This window comes from Carassius auratus, unplaced genomic scaffold (genome assembly GCF_003368295.1).
Source record: "Carassius auratus strain Wakin unplaced genomic scaffold, ASM336829v1 scaf_tig00042744, whole genome shotgun sequence".
NCBI classification, from domain to species: domain Eukaryota; kingdom Metazoa; phylum Chordata; class Actinopteri; order Cypriniformes; family Cyprinidae; genus Carassius; species Carassius auratus.
The window spans coordinates 11,001-24,406 of record NW_020526731.1 but is presented as its reverse complement, the minus strand read 5'-3'; the positions used below and the strand labels follow the sequence as shown (position 1 = coordinate 24,406).

Here is a 13,406-nt window from a genome sequence, read left to right as displayed (position 1 = left end):
AGAAACTTCTCGGTTGTGAAGATATACACTACCAAGCATCTTCAGTGATGATCTCGCTTCAAGGTTTCCATTCATGGCTTCGTTTTGCGCACGTTGCAGCAACAATCCCATTTCTTGTTCTGCTTTTGTGATGTAACTGATAATGTAAACCACTACGGAGTAAGCATCAGTGACGTACTGGATATCCATGTTGCCTTGCCAGGCACGCAGTAAATGTTTATTATACTGGTTCACCCAGACGTCTTTTGGACTTCTTTTCAGGACAATGGATTTCTTTTTGGAACACTGCCCATACACTTTCTCAAAGATAGCTTGGTTAATACCAATGGACTCAAAAAATGCATCAGTAGAGTCATAATCCATATCAGAAGCTGTTAAAGCCTTTTTCACTTTTTCTAAAACTGCACGTGCAGTATCTTTTCCGTCACCGCTTTTCAAATCGTCTCGACTACCACCTCTTGTAATAAAGGTACGGCTTGATGGGGGTCGTGGAAAATTAAATCTGCAAACTGTCTTTTTCTTACGACACGTCTTTGAATGTCTGACACTGTGCTTCTGAACACAGTTGACAATCTCAAACAGATCAGTTTCATCCTCGCTTGGGATCTCACAAGTGATGTACCGATCAATAAAACTAGCAACCAAACCATCGTTTTCTTCATTGTCTTCATTTAACATTGGGGCATTTTCAACCCAAACAGACAGTGAACATGAGGAGATCCACGCTGTTGAAACTCTACCCGATAAAAGTAATCTACTATCTTACGATCGGTTGAGCTGAAGACATGATTACATCTCTCAGAAAACAATGCCATCTATGATCAAACATTCTTGCAGCAGTCACTGGGTTTCGTCTAATCAATCCACATTTTTCAGACCAGTCAAGTTCATCTGCTTTCAGATTTTTCCCTTCTTGTTTGATTATAGTACTAATCATTTCTGGGCCATCTGAGATCCGCAGAACTAAAGGATGCAAAAGAAAGTTGGAATACCTAGCTGTCTTACAAGTGCAAAAAGGTCCTTTTGAGTAGACTGCCAATATGGAGGCGTTCCACGGATTGGTCTCAAAAAACTTGTATCCATTCATCAAAATTCAAGATTTTAGATAACGAGTCTGGGTTTGTAGTACATCTGATGTCACTTCAGTCAACAAACTCTTCTCAGATCCTTTGCGCAAAGCAATTGAAACATTGGATACAACTTGATCAATCTCAGACAGATACTGTGCATAGAAAAATGAAGTCTGTGCTTCGTGCAAAACGTCCATCTGCATTGAGGATTCTTGCATTCAAGTATCTCGACAGTGTTATTTTACCTCCTCTTATCATGAAATGTTGGACCACCAGTTGGATACAGAACAGGGAAACATTTGCTTCGTTAGACCTATCGGATAACAAACTAACAGGACTGTTACCTTCAGCAGGTGCCAGATTTAATACATCTTGGAAATGCTGATCAATTACTTCTGAACCGATGTCCACAGGTTGCAAAGACGTATCTGACAAAAGACCACTTTGCTCTTTGATGTAGGTAAGGTCTTCCTCTTGCTGTTCATCAAGGTCATTTTTCATCATCAATCTTTTCAACTATGTCTTGTTGCTCCATTTCATCTACAACATTTTCTTCTGGTTCGTTCAAAGAGTTGATCCACTGCGATTATCTCCACATCACCGAACCACTTATTGAACTGGAATAAATATTTCAGAGCATTTCGAACACGATCAGTGTGTACATACTTGTACTCATAATGCCCTTTGTAGGTTAACTTGCGTTTCAGTTTGATCCTTATCATCTTGTCATCACATTCATTTCGTGGAAGGATATTGGACACATCTGTGGCATTAACTGGGACGCACACTACAGGGCCATGGCATCCATGTTGTTTACCACGAGGAAGGCACAATAATTTCATAAAAGGAATGTTACGTGCAATGAGATGTTGTTCCAAAGAGTTGAGGCATTTCAGTTGATTTGGAACATCCACCAAATGCATGTTGTTTGCAACGCTCTCTTCAGGCAGTTGTCCACAAAGAATTTTTCGATGACACGTTAGACAGATCCATAATTTGCACCCTGAGGAGATGAGCAGAAGATCCTTCCACACTTTTGATCACAGACATGAAGATACCTGGTTGTGATGCATCTTCTTCCCAAAGCAGCGATTTTTACACCTTTGCCTTCATAGCAATGTGTTCTACATTCAACAACCTGCTTTCTGAAAAGTAAACGGTGACAGACACAGCACACAAACTCTGGACCACTACTAATTTCTTGTCTAAAATTACCAATAGCAACAGCAATGTCTTGTTGTTCCTTCTTTCTTGCATACTTTTCACAACCTTTTTGTATTGAAAGAACACGGAAGTTCACATCTTTGTGATATTTCATTACAGAATACTCACACACTCTTCTTTTGAAGGCCAGGTTTTGCAGATATTTTTTTCTTTTGAATACTCACACACTCTTCTTTTGAAGGCCAGGTTTTGCAGATATTTTTTCTTTGAATACTCACACACTCTTCTTTTGAAGGCCAGGTTTTGCAGATATTTTTTCTTTGAATACTCACACACTTTTCTTTTGAAGGCCAGGTTTTGCAGATATTTTTTCTTTGAATACTCACACACTCTTCTTTTGAAGGCCAGGTTTTGCAGATATTTTTTCTTTGAATACTCGCATACATTTGCCTGAAAAGAAACATTATATTTATATTTCAATCGAGAATACTGGCAAACACGTTTTTGGAACTGAATATTGCTCAAGTACTTGGCCTTAGAACGTTCACACTTTGATAATCGAACATCAACATTTTTTAGATATTTGTCACGAAGAGTTCCCTTTTTTCTCTCTTGGTAATATCTATCTCTACTGTATTTTGTTTTCTCAGATTCAATTTTTTTCCCCCTGTAAACTGGGTCTTCAGAATATTTTGTTTTGGCATATTCAATTTTTTTCCCCCTGTAAACGGTGTCATCAGAATATTTTGTTTTGGCATATTCAATTTTTCCCCCCTGTAAACTGTGTCATCAGAATATTTTGTTTTGGCATATTCAATTTTTTTTCCCCTGTAAACGGTGTCATCAGAATATTTTGTTTTGGCATATTCAATTTTTTTCCCCCTGTAAACTGTGTCATCAGAATATTTTGTTTTGGCTTTCTCAATTTTTTTCCCCCTGTAAATGGCATCACAATATTTAGCTTTGGCATGCTCAATTTTGTTCTGTCTGTATTCCGGGTCATTACCATACTTTGACTTTTTGTACGTCAATTGTTTTTGTCTGTACTCACTGTCGTTGTGATATCGGTCTCGATGCCTTTTGGTGGGACAACATTCTGCAGCATCGCTTACCTTTCTCTTACGCAGACATGGTTTGCTGACCTCATTTGAGACCACATTTCCACATGCTCCTGCACAAACAGAATCTCGATCCCTGTGCTTAACACACGTCACAACTTCATAATGATTACGGTTACAGTGTTTCAGATAAATTGCATTCTGAGTGGATACCTCTCCGTTAGGTTTGTGCGCATTCCATCGGCCGTCATTAAAAGTCATTATTGTGGTTTTGAAAAGATCGGCCGCAACAAATATGTCAATTTCGGTTACCCATGAGCCAGAATAAAACATTCTAGATCGTGTCAGATAATCCTCTGCTGAAGAATACTCACTTCTCACGTACCTCTCAAACAGCGGAGTATTCATCTTAAGATGTTTCACAACTGCACGGCGAACCTTCAAGTGTTTCTCCTCACTTCCACATATCACATGTGCCAATGATCTGAAAAAACAGTTGCCGTCTGGTTTAATGGTCTTTGTCTGACACGGAGCTGATATGGGACCAAAGTTTATGACATTATGGTCACTGTTATCATTGGACATTTGTATGAGCTCACATAAAGCTTGCTTATCATTATGTGTTAAGGGAGAAAAAAAGACATCTGGAACTGAAACATCAGTGATCATCAAGTCATCGGTTACAACGGTTTCAGCATGTGATTTTGTAACCCGTTTACCTGACAGCTCAATGTGCTTTTCTTTCCTCAATCTTTTACCTTTCCTTGGCAACACAGAGGCTGTCTGCGTTGGAAGGTTAGGGTTTCTCACGTCTGCAAGTTCATCCACAGGTACTGGATAATCAGGGGTCTTTGGCTCAGTCTTCACAGATTCACGTACCTTTGCTGTGCGTTTTAAGAGGGCTTTACCGGAAGAGCATGGGAAACTGCTGCTGCCTGCTTCTTGAAGCGGATCAGACAATTCTGCATCTGCATGAACCAAAACTCCAGTTATCTCAAATGGTGGCTTAGGTTCCCCAAACAACTGTGCCATCTCATTGATATAGTTATACAGAGACTCTATGGTACTGTGATAAACTACACAACTTGTGTCTGTCCTGATGGCATGAGAGTCAACGACTGCATACCATGACCCCTGCTTAATAACTGCAGATGTGTTGGCACAAATGGTTAACAAGAAAGCATCAGCACTAAGTAGAGTTTGCTGAAGGGCTACATCAAGTGGCATGGCTACACTGCTTATGGCTTGGTCATACTCATGGTACTCATTGACATTAACAAAACCAGTCAGAGAAGGAGTGTACTCAATGGAAAATGTAGTATTACCCAACATGTGTCTCCTCGGTAATTCATGGACTGCAATGTAATTCCTACCCTTGACTTGTCTGTCTTTTATGTTACCATGTTTTTTCAGATACTCATAGAGGCGTGTTCCTGCAACCAAGACACCGTCCAGATCTGGTGTTGACCACATCAGCACATTCTTCAGCTTGCTTTTCAACACCGCCGTCAAACTGATGGCTCCACACTGCCTGTTGCGTGAATTTCCAAAGCGGGAATCAGCTTGATCAAAAGATCCTTTTAGCATGGGTTTCTGTGGAAAATCAGAACAAACACCCAAAGCACTTTCATGGGAACTTGCAGGAATGTTTTGTTCAGATTGCATGGGTTTTGATTTGCTTTTCATTGGGTACCTCATCTGGGGTCGACTGACCTTGCCTGAGTCTACTTGAAAATCATATGTCCTTACCTCAGTCTTGACTGATTCACATACCTTGGAAGAGCGTTTTACAACTTCACTGTAAAGGGCTTTACCAGAAGGTCGTGGAAAACTGCTGCCAACTGCTTGACCGAGAGAAACTTTCTGCACTGATTTCTGTGGAAAGTTTTCAAGGGTTTTCAAGGGTTTGCAAGGGTTTGCAAGGGTTTGCGTATTTGACAGATGCAAGTTTGCAAGGTTTACGGATACGAGTTTGCAAGGGTTTTCAAGGGTTTTCAAGGGTTTGCAAGAGTTTTCAAGGGTTTGCAAGGGTTTGCAAGGGTTTTCAATGGGTTTCAAGGGTTTGCAAGGGTTTTCAAGGGTTTGCGTATTTGACAGATGCGAGTTTGCAATGTTTACTGATGCATTTACTGATGCCAGTTTGCAAGGGTTTTCAATGCTGCCAGCTTTTGATGACAGCAATGCCTCATTTTTTTTAAGAGGATTCAGCGTAACCTCTGTATTTGCACGTCTCTGAGCATAAAGCCGTTTGGCTATCGTTGCCCTCTTCTTCGGTCGCGGCATGCCGACTCTCTTGACAATAGCCAAACGACTCTCTGCCGCAAGCGCCGCCTCTCTGCCGCAAGTGAAAGCAGTCTATTACCAGTGCACCACCACACATAAAAGAAAAAGGTACAATTTTTAGCTATGCTTTGTTATACATTTAAATGTACTTAAGCAGTATATTCTAAATGTTCAAAAAGTTTGACTTACCTCAACTCCGTCTTTAACCAATGTGCCACCCCAAATGAAAGAAAAGGTATACTTGCCAGCCATGCTTTGTTATACAATTAAACACTTACTTCAGCACGGTTCTAAATTGTTTTTAATGGTTACAAAAGTTGCCTTACCTCAACTCACACAACTCAGTCTTTAACCAGTGCACCACCACACATTAAAGAAAAAAAAAGGTATACTTGTCAGCAATGCTTTGTTATACAATTAAACACTTACTTCAGCACTGTTCTAAATTGTTTTTAATGGTTACAAAAGTTGCCTTACCTCAGCTCGCAGTCTTTAACCAGTGCATCACCATGCATAAAAGAAAAAAAGTTATACTTGTCAGCCATGCTTCATTTTACAATAATAAAAAAACAGTTCAGCAGTACATTCCAAATTCATTTTTAATGGTTACAAAGAATTGCCTTACCTCAGCTCACAGTCTTTAACCAGTGCACCACCACGCATAAAAGAAAAAGTTACACTTGTCAGCCATGCTTTGTTAAACATTTACTTCAGCAGTATATTCTAAATACATTTGAATAAAGTTCAAAAAGTTTGAAATACCTCAACTCTTTTACCAGTGTACCAGCACATGCAAAAAAGAGTGATAAGTTACATAACATACATTTAAAAAGTACATTCAATTTTGTTTTTACATCTACAAGAATTATAAATGTTACCTCAACTCACACTCTTGTCAATTTACCAGCACACATAAAAAGAAGCATTGTTTAGCATAGATTCAATTTACACATTTCACACACACAAAAAAAAAAAAAGAAACAGTTAATAATAAACTCTTTATTAAACTTTACCAATTACCAACATAATTTTCAAGAAAATATAGTGTAGACTACAAAGACTAAATTACTTTGTTTAAATAATTTGCAAACAATCTGAATCAGAATTAGTAAATTCTTGTGCATCACTTTACCAAAACACACACACACAAAATTCCTAACATTAAACAACCTTCCAATAAACTCCAGAATTGCATTACAAATCAAACAATAGACTAGCATAAGACAACTAATTAAAGTAAAGAGAAAACACTTGAAAGGAGTTGCCATTTTGAACACATGGTCATTACAAACAACAAACAAAATGAACATACTAAATATTTCATCAAATTATCCACAATCAAAGCAATTAAGAATAATCAATAAACAGACACCTTTAAAACAAACGTACCTGCTGTAGAAAAACAGATAAACTGAGCAGAACATGCTCTTTCCCTGATATACTGCCAAATTAAGACCAGGTGCAGCTTGATTAATTAGTTAGCATGTGGTCTAATGCTTTTTGCTTCTTACACCTTAACCTCTCCGCTGCAGCCCATTTAAAATGCATTGACTGAATGGTTGATCTGTTGTCCTGACTTAAATTCCATTTTGGGCATTTTGCATTGTCCCGCTCGTTGCTCTGGCTACATGCAGCTGAACCTAAAGACTGCGATTTCCACATTCCAAATACATTGTCTTGTTAATTCAATTGTTTCAGCACTACAATGAACTTTTAATTGTTACAATAAAAATATATACTACTATAAACACTAAACTATTAACTTTCAGTACTGATACATTCTGAATTACCTATAACCCAGATAAATATATATTAATTGTTTTACAACACTAAAATTCTACTTCGAACATCTAACGTACATCAGTAAACAAAAAAGACATTGGAATACATGGAAGTTCATGACAGCAAGGACAAAAGTATATTTTATTTCATCATGTATTTATTATTCTTTAGAAACACTTTACACAGATACATTGAAAATATTGTGCCTTAATACCCCAGTGAGCAAGCCAGAAGGCAACAATGGCAAGGAAAAACTCCCTCAATTAGTGAAAAGGAGCACCAGCAGAGTGGGATAGTGGGCAAGCCATCCTCCTTTGGCTGGCATCTAAATTTGCTGCACATAGGCTAAATATAATACAAGCCAGTGATAATATCAACAACAGCAGTAACACAGACTTAACAGACAATTTCATCATACCAGTATCATTGCTATACATGTCACTCAACTTTTCCATGTTTACCACACAAAAGTTATATTTACTAAAATGAATAAAGAATTAATTCCATAAAATATCATTGTCATTTTTCTTTATTTCACAATACTTATAGATATCTATAGAAAACTATACATAAATCAGTGTATTATTTTTACCTGCCTATACCACAAATAGATAACAGGCAAAAATCAAATGTAGTGTATTGACAAACAAGCCAATTAACTTACAAGTATGAATCTATCCACAACTTACCACTAAAGACCTTAATCAACTAATAAACTTAAAATCAACATCAACGAATGACACACTCCAATTAATTAACTATGAACCAACTAATTAGTAATGGTACATTCCCAATCAATTGTGAATTATGTTAAATACCAGAGTATCCTGCGAAGGATTCCATTAGATTTTTTCCACTGTAAGAACAGAAATATTGAAAAACAAAATTGAGAGAAAAATGAACCAACTTCCAGACTCAATTTCAGGATACGTGCATTCTGTATCACCCATAAAACTATCTAAAATTAATAGCAAATACTTCACCGCTTCACTACAAACTGACAGGGACACATACCACCACACAGTCATCTTTCAGTGTAATCAACAAACCTCATGGAACAATGCTGCAAGGAACTGCTCCGCAATCAAACTCATGAATGCAAAGAAAGTTCCAAGTAAGTATGCCTTGTATATTTTACTCCACTTTTTATCTGTAGTAATTTTTAGATGTCTTACCATAAGTTACTTTTTTTTTTTTGATTGCCCTTGATCTTTCTAGTCAACTAGCAATTCTTCACTTAGTCCAATTAGTCAACAGATAGCACAAAATTTATATAAATCATAAGCATATATATATATATATATATCTCAACTAATCAGTGCTCAAACACATAAAGCTTGCTGTGGTGCACCGGCAAACAATAATTAATGTGTCTTGAAAAAACAAGAGAATTTTTCATGCAGATTACATAATCTGAAAGTGTTTAAGATTAAAAAACATGAAATGATTCGAAAGTCGACACTTCAAACTTTCCATTAATTTCTCTTGTCTGTGAGGCAAGTATATATTTGTATACAGTTTCGATTTACTTTTGTGACATGGTCAGAATTTACAATGCTTTATTTGTTGTTATTCTCAGTATTTTAAACAAAAATTACACGGTGTTTTAAGTAAAATGTAAGTGATTGCACATGTGCCTCCTCGTCATCTAATTTTTAAAAATGTTTCTTTCGTTTTCCAGACAGCAATGACACAAAATATGACATCCAGAGTACCAGCTCTACAACACTCGAAGTGACTCAAGTACCATTCCCCCATAAACCCCCAAAGCAACCACACCCCTCCACCATTGCCGAAATGAAAACCCTAGATGCACAGCATCATGTAAGTTGCACAACATTTTTCCATACAAACTAAAACTTGAAGTACATTGAAAACAAATTGCATGACTGTTGATTTTCACTCTTGCACTCTGTGTACAGATCCCCACACTAAAAGCCAAAGTAACAAAGATCGAGTCTGTTAAAAATGTGTTTTTTAACAATACTGAAGCAGAGGTAATGAACTGTTGGATAACTGATGAAACCGGAGGAATTCAAATTGCCTTGTGGGACAACTTCATTACTGAGGTCTATCAAGGAAATTCATATAACTTTACGAACCTGATGACAAAAAGGTATCAACAAAAAACCTTCTTACAATCAACCAGACACACAACAATTACACCTTTAAAAATTCAAATTTCTACTGGACCACTTCATCAAATGTCTGAGGATGAGATTTCTCCTCACAAAAACATCACCTCTGCTTTACAAGGTGTGCAAATTAATATCAGTAAACACTGCCCGAAGTGTGCTACTCTTCAACAAGATTTTGCTCCACAATGTGCTTTCCACCGCTGCACAAAGTGCAAAATGTTAAGGAGTGGCACCGCTTACGTCACAAAACTTGGTGGCATTTTGGAATTTAAAGAGAACAAAACTGAGCTCTCTTTAACCATGTCAAATTCCATTTTGAAGAGATTTTTAACACCACTACTTGACCTGGGCAAAACCGATGCACAGGACATCGAACAGATGTTCCTGGCCATGAAAAGTTTAACAGTAACATTTACACAAAACATGCAGGTTCTACAAATGCAAGAAACACCCAACGACGATACTGATGAGGAGCTTCTTCACATTGAAGAAACTCAATTGTCACCAGAACCTGCTGCACTTTTTATCCCGCAAAAAACTGCAGTAAAAGAAACCAAACATTCAAACGATGAACAGTTTCTTCAAATTGTAGAAACCGAATCGTCACAAGAACCTGCTGCACTTTTCATGCCACAAAAAAGACCTGTAACCGAAACCAAACATTCATGTAAAAAAACAAAGTGTGATACATAGACTTGTGATAAATTTATACAACCTGTATAACTTGTATTTTCTTGTAAAAAAAAAATACTATAGGGGTTTACTTTTCAATGGTTAAAATGTTTATTTTCCCCCCCATATCTAGTTGCTAAAATTTGTAATGGAAATATACGTTGCTGTAAAAATATGATTTAATTGTGAAGCTTTCTTCTACTTGAATAAATGTTTAAGTTTTGCAACTATACAAGATGCTTTCGTTATCAGTATTTTACTTTTGATTGTTCCTTTTTTCACCCAAATGTATTTCCTTCTAAATAAATGCAATACAACACTAGCTTTTGTCCTCTCTTTTTGTACCTGTACTTCCATTTATATTGCTTTAATTTTTTGTTTTGAAACTCTAACTAATCCTCTTTTTGTATGACCTGGACTTTAATTTTAGTCCCCTATAAAATTTCCATTACTGGTCTAAACATCTAGTGTGTAATTTAAGTCAAATTATAAATGAGCTGCACAAAAATGGTTAAACAAGATTCTATTTTTTTTTTTGTTCCCAACCAAGAACTCAGGAACCGCAATGTGTTGGCCAACCACATGTTACTGTTGTAAGTGACGTGCAGTTGACCCAAAGACTGTGATTTCCACATTCTAGATACATTGTCTTGTTAATTCAATTGTTTCAGCAGTACAATGAACTTTTAACTGTTACAATAAAAAATATTTACTACTATAAGCACTGAACTATTAACCTTCAGTACTGATACATTCTGACTTACCTATAACCCAGATAAATAGATATTTGACTCTTTCTCTCAACATTTATAAAGCTGTGAATTGTCACTTGGATTATTACCTAGATAATACTCACATTACTCCTTCCCATTTAATTGGAAACCTGTTTTCTCACACATTCTGAATGAACCATGTGTCCGCCATTTAGATTTTTAGTTAACATGATTTTGTGTACTTATTCTTTCGCTGAAGCCTCTACTTTTTAAGTCCTTAATGTCCTCTGAGTGGCGCAAGTTGCTAGACCCCATATCATGAATCCTGAACCATTCCAGTTGAGGGTTCGAAACCTGTATGGGAAAAGTTTAAAATTGGGTGTAAAGTTGTCATTTCAATTCCTTTATTACATGGGTAAGAGCTGTACTAAAGTTTCTTAAAATGGGATCAAAAATAAGTGTGTTTTTGTAACTTCATTCTGCATTCGTTCTCATCAGACCTTCTGATTTCACCTTATCTGTAATTCTGAATCTATCTGTTCTGTAAAAAGTGCTGAAAAAGTTGCTTGAAAAAACCTTAAAAGCCAAAGAGCAATAAGGGCTTGGCCCCAGAAAGGCTGCTTGCAGCTTTAATTATTATTATTATTAGGGGCCAAGCCCAGAGGGCTGTAGCCCCTATTGTATCTGTATGTTTTATTATTATTATTATTCTTCTTCTTCTTCTTCTTCTTCTCGTCCAATGGGAGTCTATGGCAGCCCTATGAAGGGAACATGGGAAAATGATGAAATTTGGCACACTTGTAGAGATGACCATTATTAGTGATCTGACCAACTTTGGGGTCTCTAGGACCAACTCTACAGCGCCACCACCAGTTCAAAAATTCAACATTCACACGTTAATAACTCTTGAACCACTAATTCTATGAAAATAAAACTTAGTACATATGATCAATCTCTTCATGGAGATTCTATTCCATACCTTACATTAAGACTCCGCCCATTACAGTGGCGGCCATTTTGAAAAGTACAGTATTCAGTCTAAACACTACTCCTCCTTCAAAATTGGTCCAATTCTTCTGAAATTTGGCTCAGATGTTCTTTGGACTGAGCCGCACAGAAATGACTGAACAGAATTTTTTGAACACTAGTTAAAAAAAAAGTTATGATGCTGTGAGCTTACTGAGACTTGACCTAAAATTGGTTGACATGCTGTATCTCGGCCAAACTTTGATCAATCGATACCAAACTTGGAACACTTCATCTACACCACGATCTGGGGGTCCATGCCAAATTTGGGAACAGCGCCACCTATGGGTGTCGAGATACCAAAAATGCACTTTTTTGCTTATAACTTCTCAACAGTTTACCAGAAAATTATGATCTTGATGTCTATGGATTCTTTAGATCATGCCGGATCTGTGGATGTCAATTTTGTCAAGACCACCAGGACCACCCGTCCGCCATTTTGAATTTTGTCATAAATTGCTATATCTTTTGATCTACTGTACATATCTTCACAAAAATCGATAGGCATCATCAACAACATGTGCCGGAGGTACCCCGGAAGTTAGAAGACAGCGCCACCTAGTGTTCAAGAGATATAACGATTCTTGCAAAACCCCTTATAACTACTGTAAATGTTGATCGATTTTTGTTATTTTATGTCATTTTATTCCTTTGGTTATGCCGAATCTGATGATGTCTCAATTTTCATTTTCCAATATGGCGTCTGTCCGCCATATTGAATGGAATGAAATACAGTTTTTTCGCTACTCCTCCCTGAAATCTTGTTCAATTTTGTCCAAAATTTTATCAGATGAACTTCAGACCGGGCCTGACAGAAATGACTGAACAGATTTTTGATATTCACTCCCGTTCCCGACGTGTACAGCTCTGAAGTTGACCGTGCCTGTGCTTGTTGATTTATGCTAATTAGCTTAGCATGCTAATTAGCTAAAATGCTAACACGTTTCTATTGACTCTAATGGGTCTCCTGAGCTATCTGGTTAACTTTGAGCAACGTTAGCATTTTTTAGCGTAGCATGCTAATCTGGCTAAAATGCTGCTTCGGGCTTTTGAGAGTTAATTCTCACACCTTAACCTCTCTTCTGTGCCATGCAAACAGTGTGTCAACTAATGTGGCGCACTTAGCTAATGGCACTGGTCCCAAACCCGAGAGGTCGTGGGATCGAATCCGGGGTGGGTAACGTCAATCCGATGGAAGTTTCCATTTTGGCCGTTTTGCTTCGTCCCGCTCGTTGCTCTGGCTACAGCCCTTCAGGGCTTGGCCCCGGGATTGCTGCTTGCAGCTATATTTATTATTATTCTTCTTCTTCTTCTTGGCCAATGGGGGTCTATGGCAGCCCTATGAAGGGAACATGGGAAAATGATAAAATTTGGCACACTTGTAGAGATGACCATTATTAGTGATCTGACCAACTTTGGGGTCTCTAGGACCAACTCTACAGCGCCACCACCAGTTCAAAAATTCAACATTCAAACGTTAATAACTCTTGAACCACTAAT

The 13,406-nt window shown here is 37.5% G+C and overlaps 2 protein-coding genes across 2 annotated transcripts; one reads left to right on the top strand and one right to left on the bottom strand.

Moving 5' to 3' along the window:
- Positions 1-2,012: 2,012 nt before the first annotated feature.
- On the bottom strand, positions 2,013-7,193 carry LOC113086110 (uncharacterized). The gene is made up of 3 exons (XM_026255324.1): positions 5,765-7,193; positions 2,964-5,647; positions 2,013-2,073 (listed from the first exon to the last, which is right to left on the bottom strand). Exons 1-3 carry the CDS (start codon positions 5,825-5,827, stop codon positions 2,013-2,015), a joined length of 2,808 nt encoding a protein of 935 aa, XP_026111109.1. The 5' UTR covers positions 5,828-7,193.
- Positions 7,194-7,281: 88 nt separating this feature from the next.
- Positions 7,282-10,489, top strand: LOC113086111 (uncharacterized). Its single transcript, XM_026255325.1, has 3 exons — positions 7,282-8,471; positions 9,039-9,181; positions 9,280-10,489. Exons 1-3 carry the CDS (start codon positions 8,255-8,257, stop codon positions 10,186-10,188), a joined length of 1,269 nt encoding a protein of 422 aa, XP_026111110.1. The 5' UTR covers positions 7,282-8,254; the 3' UTR covers positions 10,189-10,489.
- The last annotated feature ends 2,917 nt before the right edge of the window (positions 10,490-13,406 follow it).